Genomic DNA, 14,502 nt, shown 5'->3' with positions numbered 1-14,502 from the left:
TAAAGTGGACAAACTTCTCTGCAGCCAATATCGACCGGCCCTGATATTACTGATTTTTTTTATGTTGAGTATCGATACTTAAAGGTGCTCCGAGGAACTCCGAGGAATGTTTTTGTTCATTCTTGCACCCCCTTTGGACAAAAGCTGTACTATTTTAACTACCCTATAGCTATTGTTCCTGGATGAGCGTATACCCATGACAAAGGCATTAAGAAAAAATATATAAAAATAGAAATCTTTGCATTGATGGTCTCGTTAGCTGTTAAATGTAATTTATGATCATCAGAGGAAAAATGAGACCGTTTCAGAAATAGCCAAAAGTTCCTCGTAGCACCTTTACGTTGATTGCATTCGTACAAGAGAGAATGATCCAGTTCACGTCAGATCATGTTTTGGGCACATAAATAATTTGTTCTGTGTCCATCTCTGTCCATCTTTCTCTGCCACTGTCATGTTCATACACAGTGCATTCATCTTGCCAGTTCAGAGTATTCACATTATACAGATTTGGTTAAGTACCATTCAAAATTGTCTGTTTTTTTTAACATGAATGTAATTAAGTAATTAATGGATAACGCTAAGAGAAAATTACTCAGTGGAAAATGTGAAAGTGAAAGGTATTTACACGTTGAATTAAATTAACACATTTTTATGTTAACAAACAAGAAAAAAAAACACAGATTAGTTATGTGCTTTTGGTCGATCTGGCACTCCCAGTGGTAGAACAAAGCCAATTCAGAAGCACTTTTTTTTTATGGTTCAGACAAATACAATAATTTGGTTCAAGTTGGTGAAGGCATTTTAAAAACTGAACACTACTTCTCTTTTAATATATTGTAGTTAAGCTTTTTGAAGCTTAACCAAAATAATTATATTCCAGACAGGACGGTTAATATTCATATAATTGAAAGATGTCACTTTTCAGGAAAATTTAGACTTAGGTCGAATCATTTGATACTGAATAAATAATTCTGGTTTTCATGTGAGAACAGTTTTCAAAGAAACATTGATTCGATATTCACAGTCATGATCTAAATCAAAAAAAAAATTTAAATTAAGAATATTTAAAATTTAACTTAACTGTCAACTGATCAAGGGTCTTTCAAGTACAGCAGGTAAAGCCAGAATGCAAGACTTTGATCAGATATTTGCCTTATCTTGTAGGTTTTATTTTATTCCATCTACTCTTGGCTTTTCCAACACTTAAATGTATGACAAATGTTAGCTGTATTTATTTTCACCTACAGGAATGATAAACCCTTTCTACTGAACTAAAATACTTAAAGCAGGGAATAGCCCACTCCAGGATGATGCTAACATAAAACAGTGCAGAGCTGGGCTGGCCTGAAGACACATGATTTAACATACTGCCATCACCAGCCTACCTCTGTAGCCTGAGCACCCCACACAATCCATTCACACATCAGTCACTGCTCGCTGTGTGTGTGTGTGTGTGTGTGTGTGTGTGTGTGTGTGTGTGTTTGTGTGTGTGTGTGTGTGTGTGTGTGTGTGTGTGTGTGTGTGTGTGTGTGTGTGTGTGTGTGTGTGTGTGTGTGTGTGTGTGTGTGTGTGTGTGTGTGTGTGAAGGAGAAACAGAGATGAATGACCGTCTAATCACTCACACAATACAGCTAAGCCCCCATAATGAAAAAGGTTGATAAGAAAAATTAACATAAAACCTAAGTGGTACAGAATGAGACAGTGGACATAAATGACAAGGCTCTTGCTCTATAAATCGACATCATAAACACAAATATATACGACTCACACACATAACTCCCAGACTTTCCTCATTCTAAGCTGAAAAATGACCCTAAAGCGTGTGTACAAATATCTGCTTCATCCTCATTTTTTTGCTTTTTGTTAGTTCTTGCAGAGCGGGCCCTCTCCACTCATAGCACGGTGCAGTAAGATTTTAATGGTAAATCAACAAAGGGCCGACATGAAAGAAAGGCTAGCTTTTCCAGTTTGCAGGGTGAAGAATTATTCATCAGCGCTGTAGTGTTGCACTGCAGGCGAAAATCCTGCAGCAGCGCTCCATTTTAATTGCCAGAAAATGACTGTAAATGATACAGAGAGAGAGGGAGAAGGGGGCAAAAAGAGAAGGAGACAGAGGCAGGGAGAAAGGGAAAAAGAGAGTTGGAATTGAAGGAATAAAGAACGGGCGGAGGCTAAAGAACCCCCCCGCCCCTCCACCACCACCAACAGCTGCCCCCCCACACCCCAAATTGAAGGCCATGGTGATAAAAAGCTATGTGTGGCAATCACAGAAGTGGAGTGTACCCCCCCCCCCCCCCAAGCAGCCTAAAAGAGAGATAGTGAGGAGAGGAGGGCGAGGGGAGTGCCATCAAAAAAGGAGTGGTGGGATTAGGTCTGAGAGAGAGTTTACTACGCTCTTTTTGTGTGCCGAACCTGCAGGATTAGAGATAACAAATGTTAGCCGGGGACGGGCACCTGCTGTGAGACGAGAGGAGGAGGAGGAGGAGAGCTAACCCGCTAAAACAGCAGAATGGGCTTCTGTGGCCCTGTGCAGATTTAGAGAAGAGAGGGCCGAGAGAGGGAGAGAGAGAAGAGAGGATATAGAGAGAGGGAGGGAGAGCAGGGCAGACCAAAGTGAACGGAACGGCTACAAAGTCAATTTGTAATTGTCAAACAGATGAAGGAGCGGAGATTTTTGGTGGAGGGGTAAACATTGAACTGGCTAATCTATATGGACCCTCAAAGCCCTGCTCTGCTCACACAGCCACTGTAACGCTGTCGCCGATGTGCGTTGCTGTTTTCTGAAATCGCAATGCCCCTGTAAATCCCAAGATCAACATGATGTTTATAAAAAAAGAAATAAAAAATAATACAAAAAAATACATTTTCAAACTTCTCTCAAAGTTTCTCCGCTCTTATCCATCCCTATAAGCCTTAAGTCCTGACTATCTTTGCACTATACCCACCTATGTATTTTTCTTTCCACCCCAGCTCACGGCACTTGTGGTCTTGTGTGTGGCTGAAATTGCCGCTGGGGCCTGGGGACCTCTCCGCCTGCTCTCTGCAATGACCCCAGCCCAGGAAGCACTCAGACTGGTCAATCTACAATTAAAAGCCTGTCTCTAGCCCACTAACTCAATTCAACCACTCAGCTTAGTGCCGCGTTAGAGCCGGTGCACCCAGACAGAACCGAGACAGACTCAACAGCATTGACCCTGCCGGTGTGGTCACTCACTACTACACACAGCCTTACAGATGTTTGAACATCATGTGGGGCTTGTCTGGGGGAAAAAAAATGCTTCCCCCCTATAGGTTAGCAGCAGGGCAGTGGAATGCACACGTGACAAGAGGCAGTGGCAATTTACCTTGAGGCCCAGGCCTGAACACAAAGGTCACGACCTCGCTCGCGTAAAATGTCTTGGTACCTGCACTTCAACTTGAGGGTTTAACCCCGCTTAGCGTTCAATACTGAGGTTGACCTTTTACTTTGATCTAACTTAAGGCATTTACTGTAGTGGCATGTGCACTAAGAAAGTATGTGTGTGTGTGTGTGTGTGTGTGTGTGTGTGTGTGTGTGTGTGGTGTGGCTTAGTATTTTTGAAACTGTGTCAACGCGCACACACACACACACACACACATCCATTGACGACATAGTAAGTAGGATATAGTAAATTAAACAAGCAGTTAACTGAAATATAAGGACACAAGAACACATGCATTCGCACAAATAGCTTTCACTCTCACTGATACACACGCAGACACTCTTTTACACACACACATTGCACGCTTCACTCACCCCATATGTTTTTTAGATTCTACTGTTTCATCATTCACTCACTGCTTGAAAAAAAGAAGAAGAGAAAATAAGACTGGGAAATGTAATATAAAAACAAAAGCCGGAGAATAACTGCAGGGGCTGGTAAACGAAGCATAAAGACCCCGAGTGACCGAGGGGAATTATTTGGCTCCATTAAGCAGGCATTAACATGAATTACTATCTAATTAAAATTAAACAGCTCATTAATAACTTTGCGGTGGGGCCTAAGTGTGGAAGTTCTCTGGTGTGTGTGTGTGTGTGTGTGTGTGTGTGTGTGTGTGTGTGTGTGTGTGTGTGTGTGTGTGTGTGTGTGTGTGTGTGTGTGAGAGTAGTTGTGTTGTGTCGTGGCCAAGAGAGCAGTCAAGTGGGATAAAACTAAGCAGCTGCCCCAAAGGAAAGTCAGGGCCTGAGAGGGCTTACCTGAACAAAGCAACTAACCCAAATCAGCCAATGTTCTTCACTAAATAAAGGTAACTTTAATCAACCATTTAATTCTGCAACTGCAAAAACTAGTGAAACACAACAGGACAAAAAGCATCCAGTGGCTTAGAGGTTAAGGTGAAATGCATCTTCCTGGGTTCAAATCTGACAGGTCCCACTGTTGCACGTCCTTGTCTCTTTCCCTCCTTTGTTTCCTGTCATCTCTCCACTCTCAATAAAAAAAGCAGCAAATAGTGTTCAATAAAAGCACAAAAAATGTACTCAAAGAATATGTGAAAACAGTGACTCAAAATCTACTCACACTGATGATAATGCGTCTCCAATCTTCCGTCTAAGTCTTAAAAAACTGGGTTTTGTTCCTGTTAAATACAACAAATTTAAAGGCATTCTGGGTAATTCTGGAGAATGTTTTTTGACAAATTACTTTTTGTCAAAATCAGTGAATATCTCCTCACAATCTGCCACCTGTCCGTAGCCTACTGTGTGTGCGCTGAAAAAAGTTATTTGTGAACAAACATTCTCTTTTCATAAACGCATATTAAATGATTTTAAAGCAATCAAAAGGGACCATGTAATATTTGATTGAAAAGAAAATTCATAAATGTGTAGTTTCACCCAAAAATGTAGTTGCAACAGCAACAACCTGTTGTCTGTTTACTGTAAGTGAATGCGTGATCCATCTCTCTCTATATTTCTCTATATCTCTATATCTCTATATCTCACTCACTCACTCACTCACTCACTCACTCACTCACTCACTCACTCACTCACTCACTCACTCACTCACTCACTCACTCACTCACTCACTCACTCACTCACTCACTCACTCACTCACTCACTCACTCACTCACTCACTCACTCACACACACACACACACACACAGTCATGCTCATTCCCACTCAACTGTAAACCAAAAGGTTAAAGATGCTGAAATGAAGCCAAGCAGATTCATGATTACAAAGACGTCATCTGAACTACAGACTATGACAACTTCTGTGAGACGCGTTGACTCACTCCTGCTGTGTCCTGTTGGGTTGTGGGCTTGGTGTTGGAAGGCCACTCAGTCTCACAGGACCTGTCAGGAGAGGAGATGATAGACACAGAGAGAGAGAGAGGGTCAGAAATCTGAAGATTGTTGTGTTTCCGGTCTTGTTATCATCTTAACAAGTGGAAGTTTGTCCGAAGGTGCTGCTAGAATCTAAACAAAAACTGAAAGTTCCTCGTAGCTACTTTAACAAATGTTTATGTTCGTAAAAAATGCAGCATCAGCACTTAGAAACCAACAACTTCTGAAGCAGGTTTGCAAACACCCTCGCTCTCCGTGTATTGATAATGGAAAGTCATCGTGGAAATCCACAAGATTGTCCGAAAGCAAAAACTTTCAACAAAATAAGGTGAAGGAATAATGACAGATAGTCCCCAGAGATGGTGAGTGAATAACAGAGAGAGAGAGAGAGAGAGAGAGAGAGAGAGAGAGAGAGAGAGAGAGAGAGAGAGGGATATGGAGTAAGGCCTCCAATGTATGCCAGTGCATGCATCAACCAGTCCCCCTCCGCCTCTCCCCATCCTGGCCAGGAGCTGTTTACCTCTCTATCAGCGGTGCTCTCTAAAAGCAGGGACCCCATCCATATTCACCGGCCTCAAATTCCTCTGCTTATCTCCCCCCCAACCCTTGAAAAAGCTCCCTGTGTTCCCCTCTGCACATACATACATACATAAACACATCTTTACGGAGGCAAGAGGCAAAACGCGCTGGGGCAGGAGTGGGGGGGGTCGGGGATAAGAATCACCTTGAATTCAAAGCAGAGGATTGTGGGTCCTCAGCAGACGGACAGATGGACAGGCAGCCGGCCACACTAGGCTAAAGGCTCACACCGGGGTTGACACACCAAGCAGGAGACGGGTAGAGGGAGGCTTTAGGGGATGGGAATAGATGTACGCCTACAGGGGCCATTGGCAATTCAGGGGATTTGTAATGGTGAGGTGTGATGCTTATGAAATGGTGTGTTGTTGGATGATGCGCGTCATTAGGTGGTATAGGTGCATGTATAGATTGTGTGTGCATGTGTAAAGCTCTTGTGTCCATTTCAGCTGCAGATGTTTACCTCCAACCTTATGAAAGAGGTGGTAGACAAGTCTGGAGTGTTTTAAAATTCAGAAATGTACATATCAAAATTGTGAATGATGCATTTTTTTCTTTTTCTTGAATTAGCTCGAAAAAAAAAACTCCAAAACCTAAACTGACAGAAGAACCATCTGCTTTGGCCTCCTGTAGAATGTATTGAGGGTCATTGGCAATTCAGAGGATTTTTAATGGTGATGCTTATCAAATTGTGTGTTGTTGGATGATACTGTATGTGTCATGGTGGTAAAGGTGCATATATACAGGGGTACAGGTTGTGTGTGTGTGTGTGTGTGTGTGTGTGTGTGTGTGTGTGTGTGTGTGTGTGTGCACATTTACACTTTTGTGTCCGTTTCAGCTACAAATGTTCATGTGTTCATAGTTTAAGATTCAGACTTATATTAAAATTAAGAATGAGATCTTTTTTTTTTTATTGTCTTAAAGTGGCTCAAAATAAACCCACGACCTCGATTGACACAAGCCTATCTGTTTTGGCCACCTTTAGAAGTTATTGAGCATTGTAATTGGATTAGCTGCTATTCCCAACATGGAGATTTACATGAAGTGGACAAATCACTTATGTTGGTGGCTGCTTTGAAAACGGGAGCAGGAGACCGGCTGATAAGAGTTGAGAGGGAGGGCTCAAAGAGTGCTTGTGCAGAAGTAGAGACACATGGAGTATAGGGGGGGAACCGCGTACCCCGGTCCCTCTGCTTGCTGCCTTGTTTAGGGATTGAAGTTGGGAACTCTCTCCACTACTAATTGCGGGCTGGTGCCTTTCATGAATATTCATCTTGGCGCGTTCAGACCCCGCCTAATTAGCCTAGAGATAGAGGAAGAAACTCGCACCTTTTAGCACAAGAGGAGCGTTTTCTCCCCCGTCGCATTCTCAGGGGGATGCTGGCAGAATAGCCCAAGTTCATTAGCCAAAAAAAGAAAGGGAAAAAAGTTACCTGAAAAGCACGGGACGGTTTGGTCTTCAAAATGAATGGGCAAACAGAGCTTATTTTGCTATTGCATATTTAGTGCCTATTACGCATGTCTATCAAAAAAAAGGAGGGGGGGAGGGGGAAACGAAATACAATTATCTGATTGAGTGAGTTGGTTGGTGGATATTATTCTACTCGCAGTAGTTGGGAGGGAGGCACATCATATGAATTTTAATATCTAAACATAGCTCGTGGCAGGCCGAAATGTTCCCAGTGGAATTGAGTAAGACTTGTATTAAACATCTAATATGAGGCCGAGGCCGTTTCAAGAGTAGGAAGTTTGTTTCACCTGTGGAAATGGAACTCGACACCTTAAACTTTTTTTTTTCTCGAAATGAAATGTTTGCAACCTTCGAACGAGGACTAAAATAATAACCGACTCTAAAAATCTTACCTTTTTCTCTAACATACATTCATGCTTTAAAATAGAGATTTGGTTTTAAATTGTTTTCTGCATAATAAAAAAGTATTTTTCTTCTCTGCATCATTTTAATCATCTTATTGAAGAGTATATAAAATGGTGTGAAATAATTCCTTAATTATCTTTTGAACTGTTTTTCTTTCATACACATTATTAATTATTCTGTACATCGCATCCTGTAGGCCTACTGATCCCCAGTCACAGCGATAGAAAGCGGGAAACCGGTTAATTGAAGGGTCGTTGGGGTCCTATTGGTTGAGGTGCGCCTTGACAATAACTGCTGCATATTAAGTAGACTGGGGGAAAGATTGACACGTGACTGACTGACTGACTGAAAAAAAGAAACGGCCCTTTATTCTAATAAATAAACTCCTAAATTAAAATACTACAGAGACACACACTGACTCCCTGCATTTTGTTTAACACCGTTTCCAAACAATTGGGAGAGGATCCTTGGTCAGCAAAATCATCATGTTTATAGTGCCCTTTCCGGGTTTGAATGTCTTTTTAGTACGTTTTAAATGTCTCTGCAGTCCCTGCATTGTCACTTTGTGTCGAGGCAGCAAAGGAAAAAGAAACTCGTGAGAAAGTGAAGAATACATTCGGGTTGACACAAAGACGAGACTTGTTGTGCAACCCCTCGTTTGTGGGAAAAAAGGGTCACAACTTCCTCGACACTCATCTCTGCGGTTCATACTCAGTGTGCCTCGCAATTTCTCTATTTTTTCCTCACTCTTTTTTTTCAATCCATCATATCGTGTGCTCTTTTCCAGTCGCTTTTCCTGTACGGCCCGTCATTCACCACCAAGTTGTGTGTGATCCCTTTCATCGAGCGCACCATGGAAACCTAGTGCGTCCTGGCAAAAATGCACCTCAGCGCACACAAGGCCATATTCTTTACAAAAGGGGCCAAAGCATCTGGATCTTTCTCTCTCTTTTTTTCTTCTCCTTCCAGCAGCTATACTCGCTGGCATGGCAAAGCACAAGACTGGGTCTGTGTGGCACAAACCACTGCTTTTTATAGACTGGGGGAGACAAGAATGACTGAATGGCTATAGCGCGTCTTCATTAAGTGCGAAGCTGGCTGCATGGAGCTCCGGTCCCTTATAGCGGTGACACGCAGCCACTGAACACTCTCAGGAGTTTTAAGGCTCAGAGGAATAAGACACCAGCAATAAGAGATGCATGGCTACTGGCTGGGATTTCCCATTAACCAGTGCCGTTAGAGAGGTCTATCATTGTCTTACGTGTTGTTTTTACATGTAATACCAATTACCCGGGGCCGGGGTATATTCTATTAACCATTATTTACAAGAAATAACGTTTAGTTAAATTAATACATGTCATGCTGTTATAGTACAAATCTATTCCCCTTCAAAACGTGATCATTTAGTCATGCAAATTAATGTTTTTTTTCCAGAATTAAAGAAAAATGCTAAACGTGATATGTTAATCATTAGATGTGTTTCTCAAACTGACACATACAGAATGCCTCCAATAAAATGTACATTGCATTTTTTTTAAGACACGTTCATAATTTCTTGAAATCGGACTTTGTTACTAATGAATCGCATTAAAATGACACGCAGATGACTCGCACGGATTGTCTCCCACTCATCCCAAATACATATATAAAGGGTGGGAGGACAAAAACCACGCCTTTCAAGAGATGATGACGAGCACCTGTGACCCCGACAACATTTTCCACTGACTCACGCACGCACACACACACACACACACACACACACACACACACACACACACACACACACACACACACACACACACACACACACACACACACACACACACACACACACAGAGTCGCTCGCTACATTGTTAACGCTGGAGACAAGAGTACAGCAGCAAGGACGCGGTCACAGCAGAAAGGATAGACAACTTACCTTTTAGTCATGTAGTCCCGGATTAAAATGAACACTAGAGTGAGGTCGTTCTGTAAGTAGAAAGAAAATAGTCGCATGGAAGGAAGATGACAACAAACTAACAGGCGGCAGAGATAAACAAAAATAGAAGAGTCAAAACATTGCTTTCAGGTAACTGATTAAAATGGGACTGAAAACCCCTTCCAAAAAGCTCCTGTTTTAGAAGGAGTGGAACATGTGCCTGATTGCAGAGTTTTAGGCGAATGGAACGGGAGAGATGTAAGATTTGTTTAAAGCCCCGCATTTCCATTTAAGAACGTGATTGTGTTTGCAAAGATCCCTTTCAATCTTCGCATCTCCCCCCCTCTCTCTACCCCTCAGCGTCTCTGAGGCTGCTTTGCAATTCATAGAATTGGTAATTTGCTATTGGGACAAAACGTGAAGGGAAAAATAATCAGATCAACCGGGAGAGGTAGCGAGGAAGGAGCCAGGAGGAAGAAACACACAGGGTTTCTCTCTGCAAGTTGCTGCTTAAAAAAAGAAAGAGAAAAAAAATACTTCGAGAGGTAAATGATATAAGAATACAGAATTTATTTTTCTGGAAACGGGTACATCTAAATGTCCAGGACTGGGGAATCAGACCAGCAGCAGCAGATTGGCAGTACGAATGTCGTGTCAAAATTACATTAGTTTGCTGATAATCACAATTGTAAATTGTGATAAGAATTATAAATTGTGATATTCAGATGCACGTGTGTGTGTGTGTGTGTGTGTGTGTGTGTGTGTGTGTGTGTGTGTGTGTGTGTGTGTGTGTGTGTGTGTGGGGGGGGGGGGGTTAGAGAGAGAGAGATTAAAAAGAGAGAGAGGGAAGAGGGAGCGTACCTTGCCTTATCATAACTAAGTGGGTGGTGATGATGAGATCATACAACATTGAAAATTACCGAGACAATACAAATAAATGACATGCGCGGAGGCTTTGAAATAGAGCGAATGTGTGTGTGTGTGTGTGTGTGTGTGTGTGTGTGTGTGTGTGTGTGTGTGTGTGTGTGTGTGTGTGTGTGTGCGCGCGTGTGTGTGCTAGCGCGCGTGGGTGGCTGCAGATTGGGAGAATCGCGCTTTATAATCTTTTTAAGATGAGGAGCGCTATAATCATCAGTGACCTATTATAAAGGTGGGTGTATTTGTAAATGCATGTGTGTCTGTTGGAGCAGTGTGGGAGTGGGTGGGGATGGGGGGCAACCCTTCAAAAAGATGTCCCGTACTCCCCCACGTGGTTATTTGCAAAACAACCGATCTAAACTCAGGGAAACCTAATCAAACCCCGCTGCTGCAGCCCTGTCCAGTCACCTTCCTTGGAGAGAATTGGGGTGGTGGTGGTGGTGGGGGGGGGGGGGGGGGGGTCAAGAAACGAGGCTATCGAGAAGCTATAGCCTAGAAAATGAAGGGGTGACCTGTTAAAAACTCAAAGAGACATTTAATAAATAGTACATGTGTTTCTCCATAACATATGTAAGATCGGGGCTCTATCCATCCTGTGCGCGAAAAATGCGCTGTGCCATGTATTGAAACCCTGCGCCTATTGAATGTGTCCCCAGTGGGCTCGGATCGGAGAGGAGCCAATACAAGCGGAAGGGGGGCGTGTCTTCGCTCCTTCCCCAAGACCTCCCAGAGCAGGTTGTTGCGTTTTGCCTTCTAAAGCCTGGAGACCTCCGAAGCGCTCGTCAGTTTTCGAAGTAGGAGCCATGGCGACAACAGCTCAGTATATTCCGAGGAATAACTCCTTGCCGTCCAACCCGCTCATGCATCCGGATTCGGATAGGATGCACCAGGGGACGACTTACAGAGAGGTGCAGAAAATGATGCACCACGAGTACTTGCAGGGGCTCGCAGCCACCAACACGGGACACCCGATGAGCCTGACGCACCATCAGTGGCTGCCCACGTCCAACACCGACTGGTCCACGGGCACCCACATCGGGCAGCAGGAGCACAAAGCCAGCGTGGTGCAAGCGAGCCGAGAGGACCTGAGCAGCGGCTTCCACCACAGATCTCACCTCGTGCACCAGCAGACGCAGAGTGCCCACCATGGCTCGTGGGCGCCCACCACGACCCACCACTTGTCCCCTCTGTCCCCGGCATCCAACGGCCACCAGTCGCTCGTTTACTCCCAGCCCGGATACACAAACCTTAACGCAATGCTGAGTCCCCAGGCCGGCTCCCTGCACCACGGCATGCGGGACACGCTCATCGACGACTCGGGCAGCCACGACAACCAGATGGAGTCGCCACAGCAGGCGTTCAGCCACCACCAGGACCACTCGGACGAGGACGCGCCCAGCTCCGACGACCTGGAGCAGTTTGCCAAGCAGTTCAAGCAGCGGCGGATCAAACTGGGCTTTACGCAGGCGGACGTGGGCTTGGCCTTGGGCACCCTGTACGGAAACGTCTTTTCTCAGACCACAATCTGCAGGTTTGAGGCGCTGCAGCTCAGCTTCAAGAACATGTGCAAACTTAAGCCGCTGCTAAACAAGTGGCTGGAGGAGACAGACTCAAACACGGGCAGTCCCACCAATTTGGACAAGATCGCCGCGCAGGGCAGGAAACGAAAGAAGAGGACCTCCATCGAAGTGGGGGTGAAAGGGGCGCTGGAAAATCATTTCTTAAAATGCCCAAAGCCGTCTGCTCATGAAATCACCAGTTTAGCCGGCTCTCTGCAGTTGGAAAAAGAGGTTGTTCGCGTTTGGTTTTGCAACAGAAGACAAAAAGAGAAAAGAATGACACCAGTGGGGGTCCCTCACCCGAATATGGAGGACGTATATTCCCAAGCAGAAACCCCTCCTCTACATCGCACACTACAGAGTCCTGTGCAGTGACTATTTTCATGAACAATCCCAGCATTTCCGCAGGGGGGATAGGAAAAAAGGGAAAGGGACTATGGAGTTTACAGTATTTAAGTTTGGCTTTTTGTTTTCCTGAGAGAGAAAAGAGACATGGAAAAGTTGATCAGATGAGTTTTGCTCTTATAGTATTCGGGGATCGTCATGTCCTACAAATAGATGGCAAGAGGGAAAATGTTAAGAAAAAAAAATCAAGAAAAAAGAAAAAAAAAAGATTCGCTATTACTGATTCCGTGCGCATTTAAAGTGAAACAAAGATCTTTATTTACCAAAATGATATGGAGGAGACATGCATAGAAAGTCAATTTGATATCCCCATGGCTGTTTCAAATGGGGAGTAATTAATTGTGGCAACTGAGGCCAACTCCTCCTGGTGTACTATGAACTGTTGGCGCTCACCAGAAATGAGGTGGCTGCCTGAAAATGATCAACACTGGAGACGAGTATCCTACACACTGAATGAACATTTAGCTTTTTCAGGCTTAAACTGATTAACCAGACTTCTGAATATTAGTGTATACTTTCTTTGTTTTGTTGAGTGTGATGTTTTGGTTTGAGAATACTTTAACTTCAGTGTCTCTCTTTCTACAGACTTTTCTGTCTTATGATTTATTGTTTCATTATTTGCTCTAGGTACTGTAACTCATCAGAGGCAGCATCCTCTATTTGTTTCTGTTTGCTCAGTGGGAGTTGATGGTGGGAAAGTGAAATTATGGCACCCGAAAAAACACTCACAATTAAGGTCAGACACCATTCAGAAAATGACCAGTGCAACTGGACGTCTAAGTCCCGCTTGCATGCCTTAAAAAGTATATATATATTTAAAGCTTTCGCAGGCTGACCACGTCGACATTTGCAAACAGCACCAGACGCTAAAAGGGTAATTCTAAAAACACATTTTATTTTTTATTTTGGGGAGGGGTTGATTGTTTTCAAACGTTGTTTTCTTTGCATGGAGCACTTATTCTTTCGTTGATATTATTATCATTATTAATATTATTATTATTATTGCGATTTTATATTTGTTATTATAATTGTGAGTGGAGCTAATCTCCATAGGTTAAAAACACAATAAATCCCATGTTTACAGGTTCCTGGTTATCACCACAGAGCGCTGTCAGCTCACACTGCTTACTGCCTGTTATCCCGGTCGTATTCCAAACATTTCAAGAGAGATTGGTCAAACACGAAACGAAAAGTAATAGAAACTCAGGTAACTTCAGTGCCCCATGTCGGAATATCACGCCTGTACATGATTTTTATTTTATTTTCTTAATAATTTTTTTTAAGATGATTTAATCTGGTTAAAGCCACACCATTTTCCTTTGTCCCATATATCCATTGTATTATATTAAAACGCTGGATTCGGAGAAATGAAAATAATAATTCGTTATGGGTAAGCGAAGAAGGGACTTGACTTTAGATATATTTATTTTGTTTCTGACCTGAAAAGGCAAAATCTGTAAATCTCATGCGTTGTGACTTTTCCAGTCCAAAAGCCTACAGAATCCAATACATGACGAGGGAAACTTTTTTTTTAAAGAAAAGAAAATAATGATAATAATAAAAAAAAGATTTTAGAGAAAATGTTGCCAGGATTATTTCCGATGTGTAAATATGTCCAATATGTAAACTTGTATTTGTTCCGAGATATTGTTTTGTTTTTGTTTCTTTCCGGGCAGTTTTGTACACTTACTAATTCCAAGAAGATATTTTAATATGATTTCATTTATGAATCTGACCATTTATATATATATATTTATTTCTTAAACGTGTTTGGAGCTTTTTGTTCAGCTCTGTTAATGGTTACGTTGCAGTGGATTTCAGTATGTTTTCCTTTTTGTTTACTACATTGGTTGTATGTTGATTGCTAAATGTAGACTGCAAAGTCACATTTATATTTATGTTATAGTAATATTTTATTACTTACATAAAACATATATACAAGAAATG

General features: G+C 42.7%; 1 protein-coding gene across 1 annotated transcript; it reads left to right on the top strand.

Annotated features, from left to right (window-relative positions):
* Positions 1–11,376: 11,376 nt before the first annotated feature.
* Positions 11,377–13,538, top strand: pou3f1 (POU class 3 homeobox 1). Its single transcript, XM_080039180.1, has one exon. It carries the CDS (start codon positions 11,395–11,397, stop codon positions 12,523–12,525), a length of 1,131 nt encoding a protein of 376 aa, XP_079895306.1. The 5' UTR covers positions 11,377–11,394; the 3' UTR covers positions 12,526–13,538.
* The last annotated feature ends 964 nt before the right edge of the window (positions 13,539–14,502 follow it).

The sequence above is a fragment of the Ammodytes marinus genome (assembly GCF_949987685.1).
Source record: "Ammodytes marinus genome assembly, chromosome: 13".
In the NCBI taxonomy this organism is placed as follows: Eukaryota; Metazoa; Chordata; class Actinopteri; order Uranoscopiformes; family Ammodytidae; genus Ammodytes; species Ammodytes marinus.
This window is presented reverse-complemented; position numbering and strand designations above follow the sequence as displayed.